The 12,799-nt window shown below is 43.9% G+C and overlaps 1 protein-coding gene across 4 annotated transcripts in view; it reads right to left on the reverse strand.

Moving 5' to 3' along the window:
• Positions 1–12,799, reverse strand: part of Clbn (Nuclear export mediator factor NEMF homolog Clbn) — a 105,431-nt gene that overhangs the window by 21,688 nt on the left and 70,944 nt on the right. For all 4 annotated transcript variants that reach the window (XM_076188456.1, XM_076188459.1, XM_076188460.1 and 1 more), the window contains exons 15-16: positions 8,833–8,984; positions 8,435–8,634 (exon numbers count right to left, since the gene is read on the reverse strand). In XM_076188456.1, the coding sequence (XP_076044571.1) occupies positions 8,435–8,634; positions 8,833–8,984 (352 nt within the window). The remainder of the gene's footprint in view (positions 1–8,434; positions 8,635–8,832; positions 8,985–12,799) is intronic.

Here is a 12,799-nt window from a genome sequence, read left to right on the forward strand (position 1 = left end):
CATGTGTATTCAGTGTTCCCTTAGTGTAGTTTCACTATTTCCTGCTTGTTTTTCATTTCCCATTTACATATCTATAGAATAGTTTTAGCTGATCTTTACATTTATCTATTATGTCTTTCTCATAGTTACTTTTTTCTCCCCTATGTATTTTTACATATTCGTTCCTTTGGTTAACATATAATTGCCACTTTCTAGGTTTCCTGTTTTTTATCCATCTCTTCCAAGCTTTGTCTCTTCTTTCACTTCACTGCACCTTCTATTAAACCAGTACTTTATGTACACCCTTTCCTGATTTTGCTTTGGTACATATTTCTCCACACCTTTATAAATCTTCATCAGAATCATCCATTTTTCTTCGACTTGTGTTTCCTCTTTGTAGAATTTTTCCCAATTTGCTTTAAGATTTCCTTAAGTTTCTCAAAGTCTGCTTTGCTGTATATCAGTCTACCCTTTCTGTGTTTCTCCCTTCTCTTTATATATATTTCCTCTAATTCTAACTTGAGTAGTATATGGTCACCCTTCGCAATTGGTGTCTCAAAGTCTGCTTTGCTATACTGTATATCAGTCTACCTTTTCTGTTTTTCCTTTCTCTTTAGATATATTTCCTCTAATTCTAATTTGAGTAGTATATGGTCACCCTTCGCAATTGGTGTCTTGTAATCAATTTTGTCTACTATTTCAGGTTCTGACGCAAATATTAAATCTAGTCTTGATAGTTCGTCATTATTTCTAAATCTAGTGCATTCCTTTACCCAATGTGTCATTGTATGTTCCAGGGTCATGTCAATCAATACATTTCCCGATTGATCATCTCCACCTTTCACTGTCATCTCTTCCCAGCATATTTCTTTGCAATTATAGTCACCCGTGAGTAGAACCAACGCCATGCCTGTTTCTCAACATTTTACTTCAAGTAAATTTGAATGATTTGCGATTTCTCTAAAGATCCATATTTGGCAATCTTTATGTTGCAAGCTATGCTCCAAGGGTATGACAGTGAAATGCAAGTAGGACAATTTATACTATTATTAATTGGTGAGTTAGGCGTACAGGAGGATGCGTGGTGTGCACAAGAAGGTTAACAGGTATCTGTTGGTGTGGGCTCTGAAGGGGCGCATTCTTTGCTCCACAGGGCGAAGACACTGCCACGTTTAATATGGGAATGTTCGCAACTTTTCCTAGCAGCCCTATGCTCTAGGGGAGATTAAGTGTGTGTGACATCAGCTTGCTTCTGAATGTCTGCACTCCTACCTGAGTTCCATGTTACTCCTAATAGGTGCCTGTTTGAGTAGTCATTCATGTCTATGTGGCACCATGGTCACACCTGGTATGCATGGCCCTGCTTGACCCTCTTGTGTATCTGGCCATGTGAAAAGCGGCCCTTGTACGAAAAACGTCACTGCTGGTTAGGGCATTACCATGTCATGTCACAACACTATCATACAGCACACCATGCCACAGTACACTATCCACCCCCCCACCCCCAGTGCTTGTAGAACCATCAAGAGGAGTATGTCTATTCGTGAGCCAGGACGAGTGACGGGGAGCCGTGGGGGGATCCGCGCACAAGGAACCCAGGTCCTCCATTGAGGGATGAGATGCGACGGGGGCAGCGTCTTCGGGAGGGCACGGAGCTACTGGGTGGAGGGGCTGCCGGTTGAGCCACCAGAGTTTCCCGCTCTGGAGGCAATTTTGTAGTCCCTGGACCTGCCACAACCCACAACCACCCTGACCTTGTCCCAATGGAGGGACATCCGGTCCTGAATCTGCACATGTTGGTTGACACTCAATTCGGGGAGGGGTAGGGCATGCTCGTTGTATTGGCGGTGCACCTGGGCAGCTTAAGCAGTAGCATGGCGATCGCACTCCTCCTCCAAGCTTGCCATTCCTCCGGAAAAGAGTCTGGGTAGGCCGGGATGCACGTGTGGAGAGGGCAGCCATACAGGATCTAGGTGGGAGAGCAGCCAGCAGGGAGCGAGGTGTTGCGTAATTCTAGAAGACTTCAGTCGAACTCCTTGCAGTTGATGTTGCCAGTGGGCACTAACAGAATGAGGTGCTTAGCTGTCTTGACTGTGGCTTTGGCATGCCCATCGGAGTGGGGATAGTCCAGTGAGGTGACAATATGGTGGACATCTCAATGCTCCATGAAACGGTTGAATTCAGCATTGGTAAAAGAGGGGCCACGGTCAGTGTGAAAGCAGAGAGGGACACCTACCTCCTGGAAGTAGGAGCAGAAATTCCGGGTGACTCTTGTAGATGTCGTGTCCTGGCTGCAGGGCATGATGACGAGCCAGCCTGAGAGCCTGTCTCCTATAACCAGGAATGACTTTCCTGCAACGTGAAAGAAGTCGGCAGACACAGACTTGAAGGGCTGGGCATCGCACAGGAGGGGCTCCTGCTGCTGACTAGGGCAGCACTTGGCAGGGCTTGCAGGCTTCCACCATGCTCTTGATGTCAGAGTTGATGCCAGGCCAGAAAACGGTTTGTCTAGCCCATCGCTTGGTGGCTGTCATGGAGGCTGGCCAGTGTGCACTTTCACAGGGCAGCAGGGACAATGCGCTGGCTATGCAGCACCAGTTTTCCGTCAGTGGAGAGGGTGTCCTGGAACTTCCAATATTGGAGGACAGAGCTGGGTAGGGTGAAGCAGTTGGATGGGAACCCAGAGGACACCCAGGTAAGCAGGTGGCTGTAGGAAGGGTCCATCCGTGCTGTGGCCCGGAGTTCATGGAGTGTCCTGTCGGCATCTAGCAATGGATGGTCCTCGCAAGTGCCGCATTGCTGGTGACGATGCTCCTGACTTGTGCGGTGTCCTTGTCACAGTCGGTTCTGTCCTCTGGCATGGGGTGGGAGATTGGGGCTCATGAGAGGGAGTCTGGGGGTGCAGGGCTGCTTCCCAGTGCACCACTTCACTGTGAAGATGAAGGGCAAGAGCCTCTTCTTAAGCTGCTAGAGGCAGGGGTTCTCGACATTGTCCAGGGTGCAGGAGTCAAGGATGGGGATGAGTGGATGATGGTCTATCATCAATGTGAAGTGGGGCAAACCAAACAGGTGTAGTTTGTACTTGGAAGTGGCCCAGGTGACAGCGAGCATCTCCAGTTCAATGGTGGCATAGGTTTCGGCATTCATCAGGAACCGTGAGCCACACTGAACAAGGTACAAGCACTCCTGACCATGGTATTGGAGCAGAGCATACCCAATGCCATAGAGGCATGACATATCTATCTACAGTACCACTGGCAGGGCTGGGTCGAAGGGTGTCAGTATGGGCGGTGATGACAGAGCTTGCTTGATGGCAGCAAAAGCATTGTCGTGACCCGGAGTCCAGGTGAACAAGCCCTTAGGGCTCATTAGAGGCTGTAAGGGTTGATCTGTTGCTGCTATGATTGGGGTGAAGTCCACCAGTTGGTCCACCAGGCCCATAAAGGAACATAGATCAGTCAAGTTGGCAGGCGTGGGGAAGTCCTGTATGACCCTGACCTCGTCCTCGTCGGCAGAGAGACAGTAGCCACAGAAGCTGATACTGGGGGGGCAGGAACCATGATTTTCTGCTTGTTAAGGGTAATGCTGTGGTTGCGGCAACTATTGAGCATATGGTAGATCCTCCGGAAATGGGAGGGGAGTCACTCGTCAAACAGTAGGACGTCATCAATTACAATCATACAAAATGCAGACAAGAGATATATATCCCTAGAGGCAACAGAAAATCACACAACCCCAATTTCACACCAGAAATACAAAGCCTCATCAGACAACGAGATAAACTTAAACACAATACCCCCACATCTACCCCTTAAAACATAGCAGACAAACACTTAACACAGAGATTACCAATAAAATACATGAACAAAAAACACAAGCAAACACACTCGCAAATCATTGTGCACAGACAAGCCATCTCACTTCTCATCCTGACGACCGATGCACCATTTGACGTAAGACTTTCCCACATACTCAGACTACACACCCTTCATAGACAATCAGACAAAACACATAATACATAACCTCAAGCACTCATCTGCCTGTGGCCCTGACAACATAAGTAACATCCACCTAAAACGCATTGGACCACAAGGTATACATGCACTCACAAACATTGCAAACTACAGCTATTCACACAACACTATACATGACATCTGGAAGCATGGGAAAATAATCACAATCCTAAAACCCAATAAAGACCCAACAATTCCAATATCACACTGCCCAATCACACTTCTCTGCACCCCCTCCAAAGTCAGTGAACGCCTCATAGCAAAGGAAATGTGGACTGGGAGTGAAGCATTTATTCCTGACGTTTCGTCTATTGACTTTCTCAAAGGAATAAGCATACTGGATACGTGCAGAGTTTATATACATGCTTTGCACATATCCAGTATGCTCATTCCTTTGAGAAAGTCAATAGACGAAATGTCAGGAATAAACGCTTCACTTCCAGTCCATGTTTCCTTTGCCGTGTTTATGCAATTTGTTCACATGGATTTTCGAATGCCTCATACTTCAACTCATCACACCACATATTCCCTTTGCTGAATCACAACACGGTTTTAGGCCACTACACTCCACAGACACTCTTCTAATAAACCTCACACAAAGAATATTACATGGCATCAACTCAGATAGGCCCCACCACAGAACACTTCTAACATTAGATATTAGTAAAGCTTTTGATGCTATCCCCCTGCCACAAACTAACAAACAAAATATATAACACAGACATGCACAATAACACCAAAATATGGCTGGCCAATTATCTGGCAGGCAGAAATGCTTATGTGTTATATAATGGGCAATCATTATACATTAGAAACATTAAGAATGGAGTACCACAGGGCTCTGCTCTATCCCCCACACTCTTTAATCTATACATGCATGATATACCCACACCAGACACCTCAGAAATACAAATCTCTTCCTATGCAGACGACATAACAATCACATGTACACATCGTAACACAGACAAAGCCACAGAAATAATACAGCCATACCTTGATACACTCAACACATGGTTTATTACAAACAGACTCAAAATAGCCCCAGCCAAATCTACAGCAACACTTCTCACCAACTGGACAAAAGAACACAAATACATTCCTCAACTCTATATCAACAACACTAATACCACATACACCCTGAAAATTCTTGGTGTAACATACAATACATCCATGTCATTTAAACAACACAAACAAAAAATAAATGTACACCTAGACTCAACACACTTAAATCAATCACTGAAAAAACATTTGGACAAAACAAAGAAACTAGTACTACAATATACAAACAATGCACATGCTCACTGATAAATTATGCGAGTCCAGCATGGGCACCTAATCTCAGTGAGACACACCTCAACACCCTTCAGACCATACAAAACAAAGCATTAAAAACAATTACAGGCTGCACATATACAACACCCATAGACCACCTACACTATGAAACAAAAGTCCTCAAAGTCAAAGATCACCTTGACATGAGAGGCACACAAACACTTGCTGTAGCCTCCACAAACACAACACACCCACTACACTACATAGTAGAACATCCACACACACTAAGAAATATATATAAAAAAAAAAAACACCCAAATATCTATATCACACACAAATACTCTCTTCTCTTCCTCCAAAACCACCAAATACCAGCTCCGGAAACATATTCATAATCACATCACTCACTGCTCCATCAACACACTAAAAGACAACACATTGCTGCATGCCAGACCCTCTGATATCCATCCGTCTGAATCCTCTCTCCCACGAAAGGACAGCGTCCACCTGGCCAGACTGCGATGCGGACACCACCCAGCCCTTCTAAGCTTCCAGAAGAGACTGGATGACTGCATTGTGGACAAATACCCAGGATGTAACACTTCACCCCATACTATTCAACACGTCATGGAAGACTGCATTATACACAATCATGCATGCAAACATTACAACATACACTCCATAAAGGATTTGTGGGAAAACCCCATTTCGACTGTGGCATTCCTTGGGGAAACAGGACTGCTTGGAAAGACAGTCTAGGGAACAACAACAACAATGCAGTTGGCAATGTCTTGCAGAGCCACATTCCCACAGAGGCAGCAGGCATCGCTGGTGGCCGCAAGGCCCATCTGTTCCTGGCAGTGCTTATACTGCCCATAAGGGTTGATAAATGCCGTGAGGTGCTGGACCTCTTCAGCGAGGTCCACCTGCCAATGAATGTGAAGGACATCCACCGTCGTAAAGAACCTCAAGGAGAGGGTGATGCTGTGGACCACCTCAAATGATGTGGGTGAGAGATGGGTGGGGCATGACACCTGAAAGTTGAGTTTAGTCACGTCCATAGTGATGCGTATACCCTTATTCTTGGCCATGAGGACCACTCAAAAGGTTCTTCACCGACAGGCATGATGATACCTTAAGTCAAATTTTTCCTTCACTTGATCCTGAAATGTGAATAGTACCAGCCTGGGCATGTGGATGACAAAGAGCTTTCAGGTGGATTCTCTTTCCTAGAGGGGTGGTACGTAGGTCATCCTTGGAGATCAGCATGTTGCTAAATTCCTGTAGGAAGTAGTCGCAAGCTGTAGCTGGTAAGTTGTCAACAGGTAGTATTAGCTTGGCGCACCTGTTCACCTATGTCATCGCAAGGATAGGCTTTGGAAAGTCAGGCGGGACTATGGCCAACTCCCTACAGTGGCTGAAGGAGAGGAGGAGGGTTTGGGCCCCCTTGTGAACCTGTATGTTGGTGGCGCATTCCCTGTGGCCGAGTGTCAAGGTGGCCTGGAGGAGTTCCACTGCAGGGGGTATTTGGGATTCATTAATCATGTATGTTACAGATGGCAGCAGATGCCAGCTTTCTTGGTGGGAGGGGCCGTGGTACCAGGACTTGACTAGTGATGATCCATGTCCCGATCCCTGGTCGACTTACTTCCCCCAGTGACCCTTTTTGTTGTAGGCGTGGCAGCAGATGTCCCTGGCAGGGCACTTGGGGGTGTGAGGGCAGTGTCCTTTGTTCCTGCAGCTGTGGCAGGTGCTCTTAGCTGCCTAGCATTTCCTGGGTTGTGCCAATAGCCACAGGATTGGCGGGGGTTGTTGGGTCGCAGGGGAGGGGCAGAGGGTGCTGCTGAACCAAGGGTGCATGTGCCTGGTGTTGAGCCCTTTTGTATGCTGATATGGTGCATAGGCTTGGCTCATCCTGGATGGCCAAAGCTGTCACCATCAATGCCTCATTTGAGCGGCAGCTGGTCACTACCTCCTACAGTGATGTATTTGCAGCGAGGGAGCTGAGGCATTGTACAAGTTCCTTGTCCCTGACATCCATGAGTATCACAATTTTCAACTGGGCCTCCGGACAAGTGACTGGGTTTCCGGTGTACAGGTCTACATCTTCAGCCTTATCCCTTATGCGGCCTCAGAAGTTGTCGAAGGACTCGCCTTGCACTTGTCTGCATCTAAGCAGGTCCCGGTGGCAGAGGACCTTGAGCTGTGCATCCTGGAAGTGGGCTTGCAGCTGGTCGAGCACTTCATCAGCCGAGAGAGAGGTGTCATGGGGGATGTCCAGGGAGTTCCGTAGTATCCCCTGAATGTTGAGGGACAAGCATGACTGGAGTTCAAATACGTTGTAAATATGAGTACTGTTAATGTATATCTTCAAATTGTCTCCCTTGGATATCTTCCTAGGTATGGACTACAATGGTATTGGGTTGGGCATCCCTTGGCTTGATTCTACCCCAAATCCCCCAACCTTGGATGAAATCCATCCTTAGGCATGGAATCCAACCCTCCCATTGACTAGTGTAACCATAACTGTAGTCAAACACCAAACCCACTCATATCCACTCTTCTCTTGGCCAACCTCATCTTTTGCTTCCCTTCTGTGTTCTTTACTCTGTACCTCTCATATGCTTCCTCATTTCTTCTTTGCAACTGTTCCTCATATGCGCACCTCATTTCTCCCACCATCACATTTACCTCTTCATTCCACTGTTCCACAACCTACAACCAATTCCACACAAAAACACAATTCACAGTCAGATCATAAAACAAGCTCTTTAAAGAAAGAACACCCAATGCAACACTACAGCAACTACCCCCCAGATATCAGCCTCGCAGAAAATCCCTCTTGTGAGAAGAATCAACCTAGCATGGTTGCATTCAGGACATCATCCAGCATTACAACAGTATCAACATAGAATAGGCCTGACCACAGAATCAAACTGCCTCAAATGCAACCACCACACAGAGGACACTGAACGCCTCATCCTACAATGTCCGACACTAAGAATCCCTAAACAAAACTATCTTCCCTGATTTATGGGCCTGCCTGGAATTTTTTGCAATTATCAAGGAGCTGTGAATCTCCTGCAAGACAGACCTGGGACAATGGATTGACTGGCTCCACCATTCATTGCCCTTCCTTCTGTGGGTTGCAATATGTATGATGTATTTACCTGAAGTAGTTCCATTCTCATTTGTCTTTCTTCTTCATCTTGGTGTCTATACTTCTCCTTCATCTTCTTTACTTTGCTTCTCTGGCCTCTCTTCATTAATCCCATCTCTACTTCCATATTGGTTTTGCTGAGACCATCTTCCTCCATAATAATCTTGCTGTTTTTACTTTTGGGTTTCCCTTCAGGCTTCTTTTGGTTTCCTTGACAAACAATACTTCAATACTTCAACACAACTTAATCAGTAATAATTCTTGTTTTCAATTTCTTTAGCTTGTTGAAATCATAAAATATACCATACTAAAGGAACACTAGTGCAGTCTATATCTATTTGTCAATTTGAAGTCTTACTTAATGCTGTTTCTCCACTGGGTTCAACTGGATTTAAAACAGCTACCTACCTTTCACAGGGTTATTTTTCTGAACTTTGGGCTTAATGACAACAGGTTTGTCATCTCCTAAATAAACCACCTGTGACTCTGTATCACCAATAGCCTCTGAAGTCTCTGATGTGCTGGAAACTGTTGATACTGTTCGAGTTCTCATGGCAAACCTGTTTACATGAAATATAAATGTAAGAGATGGGGTACAATTTCAATCCTTACATTTATATGTATGTAAAATCTATGGCCTGTCTGACTGACACCACATTTGGAGCAGAATCATGAATTAATCCACAAAAATACTAACCAAATTATCCTTGAGCAGCTTTCAAATGAAACTAAAAACCTGAGTCCTGTATTAACAGTAACTGATATCAATAACAACTGTTGCCTCATTTTTTTTTTAACTGAGGACTATGTTGAATTAATGTGCATATGTAACTGCAATATATGGAAAAAGAACTACATAACTGATATTCTGTCTCTTTCAATTAATCTGTTGCCCCAGGTCTCTCTTGCAGGAGATCCATAGCTCCCAGATAGCCAGAAATAGCCACCTGACAGGCACATATGTCACTCGGGAGAAATACTGTGTCATTGTCTAGGGACAGTTAGTGTAAGACAATGCAGGTGTGGTACTTAGTGTCCTGTGTGTGATGGTTGCATCTTGGGCAGTATAATTCTGTGGCTAGGCCTATTCTGTGCTGGTACTGTCTTGATGGATGATATCCTTGATGAAAGCATGCTAGTATGATTCTTGCTTCTCTAGAGAGGGATTTTCTGTGGGGGTGATGCTGGGTGGGGTTTGGTGAAATATTGAGTTCAGTGGTCCATCTTGAAGAGCTTGTTTTGTGATCTGGCTGTAAAAGTGTTTTTTTGTGTGGCAGAGACTGGACTGTAAGTGAAGCAGAAAGAAAAAATCTAAATGGGTTTGAGAAGTATTAGGAAAGTAGTGGGGGTTACAAGGATGGATAGAGTAAGAAACAAGTTTCTATTTTGTTTTTCTCTAGATTGGTTGGAATGATTCACTGTCTCTGAAATCAAGAGTACTTTTCATTCTCAGAATTCAGAAATATTTCCATTTAACAATATCATAATGTACATACATATACCAAGGTCTTTTTCTCCTTTACAAGGGAGGTAGCGAAAGTCAAAGGCATAAATCAACTCCCACCCATTTCATCTACACATACTCCACTTCCATTCACCACCCCTCCCTCCCTCTTTTCTTGGCTCCTCCTGGATGAAGGGTCATCTCTGCATCTCACCCACTGCCCTGGGTCAGAAACAATGCAGCAAGACACAGCACATCCACAGCAAGGCTGCTTCATTTAATTGGCAACCTGCCTTCTCTGTCTCATGTAGAAAAAGAGAAGATAGGGAGAAATTCTTTTGGGCTGTGTCAAAATATCATTCACACATACTCCCTCACCCCCCCATCCCCCATCCACTCCCTTCCATGCATCACAGCATCATCCATACACAACCATTATCCACTCACCCCTATCTTCTGTCTTCTCCCTTCTTCCCTCAACAAATGTTCCCTTCTTTCCCAATGCCCCTTTCACCTCCATTCATCCATCTCATGCTTGGTTGCCTCCTCATGTTCACTCCCTCCATCTCTGCCTTCCACACCTCTTTTACTAATCTTTCTTCACTCATTCTTTTCATGTGTTCAAACCATCCCAATACTCTTTCATCAAACCTATCTCCCAACTCCCTCTCCACCCCTGCTCTCCTCCTCACCTCCTCGTTTCTCACTCTATCCAGCCTAGTAACCCCTACCAAACTTCTCTGGAATTTCATCTTAAACACACACACCAGTCATCAGTGATAACACCTAGTATTTGGTGTTCCAGTGATAATACATATATTCACAAAATTATAAAACAGTGCTTCAATTATATATTACCTAAAGTGTATTTATGGGAAGGGGAGTGCTTGTGGACACCTGAAATGATTATTTAGAATGTAAAAGTGAGGAAAAGAAGGATAATGGAAGAAAATGTTAAGAGGTCGGAAGATTCCCAAGATGGGCAACCACTGCGTTTGAATGTAAACAATTATGCAGAAGCGCTCTTTAGTGTGAAACCGAAGCAGAACATAAATCCCAATTTTAGATCATCAAGAGGAAAGAGATTTTTATTTGATAGAGGATAGTAAATTTTCTGGATTTACGGGACACGAAAGACTCTCTGGTAGAATTTTAGATATAGAGATGTGAAAAATATAAATGATACATAGAGAAGAGAAACAAACAATTTATGGAAAACAAATAATAACTTGAACAATGAAATGAAGGAAGAAATTAGGGTACTAAAATAGGAACTGGCAGAATTGAAAGGTAAAAAAGACAAAAAGCAAATAGTGAGACCATAAAGAGGTAGATGAAAAGATTAAAACAATGACCATGGAAGCAGGAAAAAGCATAGGAGAAAATGAATTATGACAGCTTAGAAATGATTGGAAAAAGGATATGGAAGAAGATAAAGTAATTTTCAAAGAAATAATTCATCAACAGATGCAGGAGAAGCCCGAAGAAGCAGTTATCAAAGTAATCAAACAAAAAAAAAAATTTAGTAAGAGCCATAGTAGACAAGAAAAAATGTACAGTAATTTATGGTTTAAAGGAAAAACATAACCAAAATTGGTTTCAGAGAGAGAGAAAATGGCAAAAAGTGTTCTAAAAGAATTACAGGACAGTGACCAAGAAATAGACAAGGAAAGAGTGCACAGATTGGGTGAATATGTAGAAGTAAAAACTCGGCCAATAAAGATTAAATTAACGTCACAAGTGGCAGTAGAAAAAAAAATTATAATAGGAAAACTGGCAAGAAGTGAACATTATAAAAATATATAGATAAAAAGAGACAGGAATGACAAAGGGAAAAATTTAGGACATCAAGAAATGAAGCTACATAAAAAATGAGAAGAGAACAAAGATTGAGAAAATACAGTTCTATTGGAGAGTGATAGTAGGTTGTAAGTCTCTTATGATGAGTGCTTCCAAAAAGAAAAGTCTAGACTACACTTTTAATTAGAAATAACTTGCACCAACGTAGTATACAAAATTTCCTGCCCCCTAGAGGACTGTATGCCTCGTTGGCCAAACGAGAATGACATTGTCGAGAAGAATATCTTCCCACTTGTCAAGTGGAGGCCCCAAACTACACCTACTAGAAAGACACAAATCACTAGGAAACTTTTAGAAAACAACACCGTCATTCTAAGTAATCAGAAAAGTCTAGACTTTTCTTTCTGGAAGCACTCATCATAAAGAGACATACAATTTACTATCAACAGACAAGTGGAAGCCCCTACCATACTCCCAGTGGCGGCGCCAGGGGGTGGCTAGGGGGGCTTTAGCCCCCCCAAAAAAGTGGCCAGCCCCCCCATTAGCCCCACCAACTGAAATGAGCAAATTAAAAATTTAAAACACTCATTGAAATAATTTTATTAAGTGGAATTTTTAATTGCCAGGGGTAAAGATTTGTCAGCCATCAGTGCTAGCCCAACCATTAACCCCCTCCCCTTCTGAAATGAGGATAATATATGTGTATTATCATATTACTATTAGCCCCCAAAAAAATTTGCTCAGCCCCCCCTTAGCCTCCCCAACTAAAAATTCCTGGCGCCGCCGCTGCATACTCCCCAGATCCGCACAACCCCTACCTGTCCTAAACCCATATTTTCTTCACCAATTACTTCCTCTGTTCCTCTCCTAATCCATTCAATCAAAACCCTTCCATAAGCCTTCCCAACTACACTCAAACTGGTCCCTCTGAAAGTATTACACTCACAATTGTCCCCTTTTACCTTGCAAAGTGGAACTATACAGGCACTCCTCCAGTCCTCCAGCACTCTACCCTCTTTTAGACAAACATTAAACAACCTCACCAGCCAGTCCACCATCATTGTACCTCCCTTTTTTAGACACTCCACATGACACCCATCCAACCTAGGTGCCTTACCTGCTCTCATCATT

This window comes from Oratosquilla oratoria, chromosome 7 (assembly GCF_046742065.1).
Source record: "Oratosquilla oratoria isolate Oo_2021 chromosome 7, ASM4674206v1, whole genome shotgun sequence".
NCBI lineage: Eukaryota > Metazoa > Arthropoda > Malacostraca > Stomatopoda > Squillidae > Oratosquilla > Oratosquilla oratoria.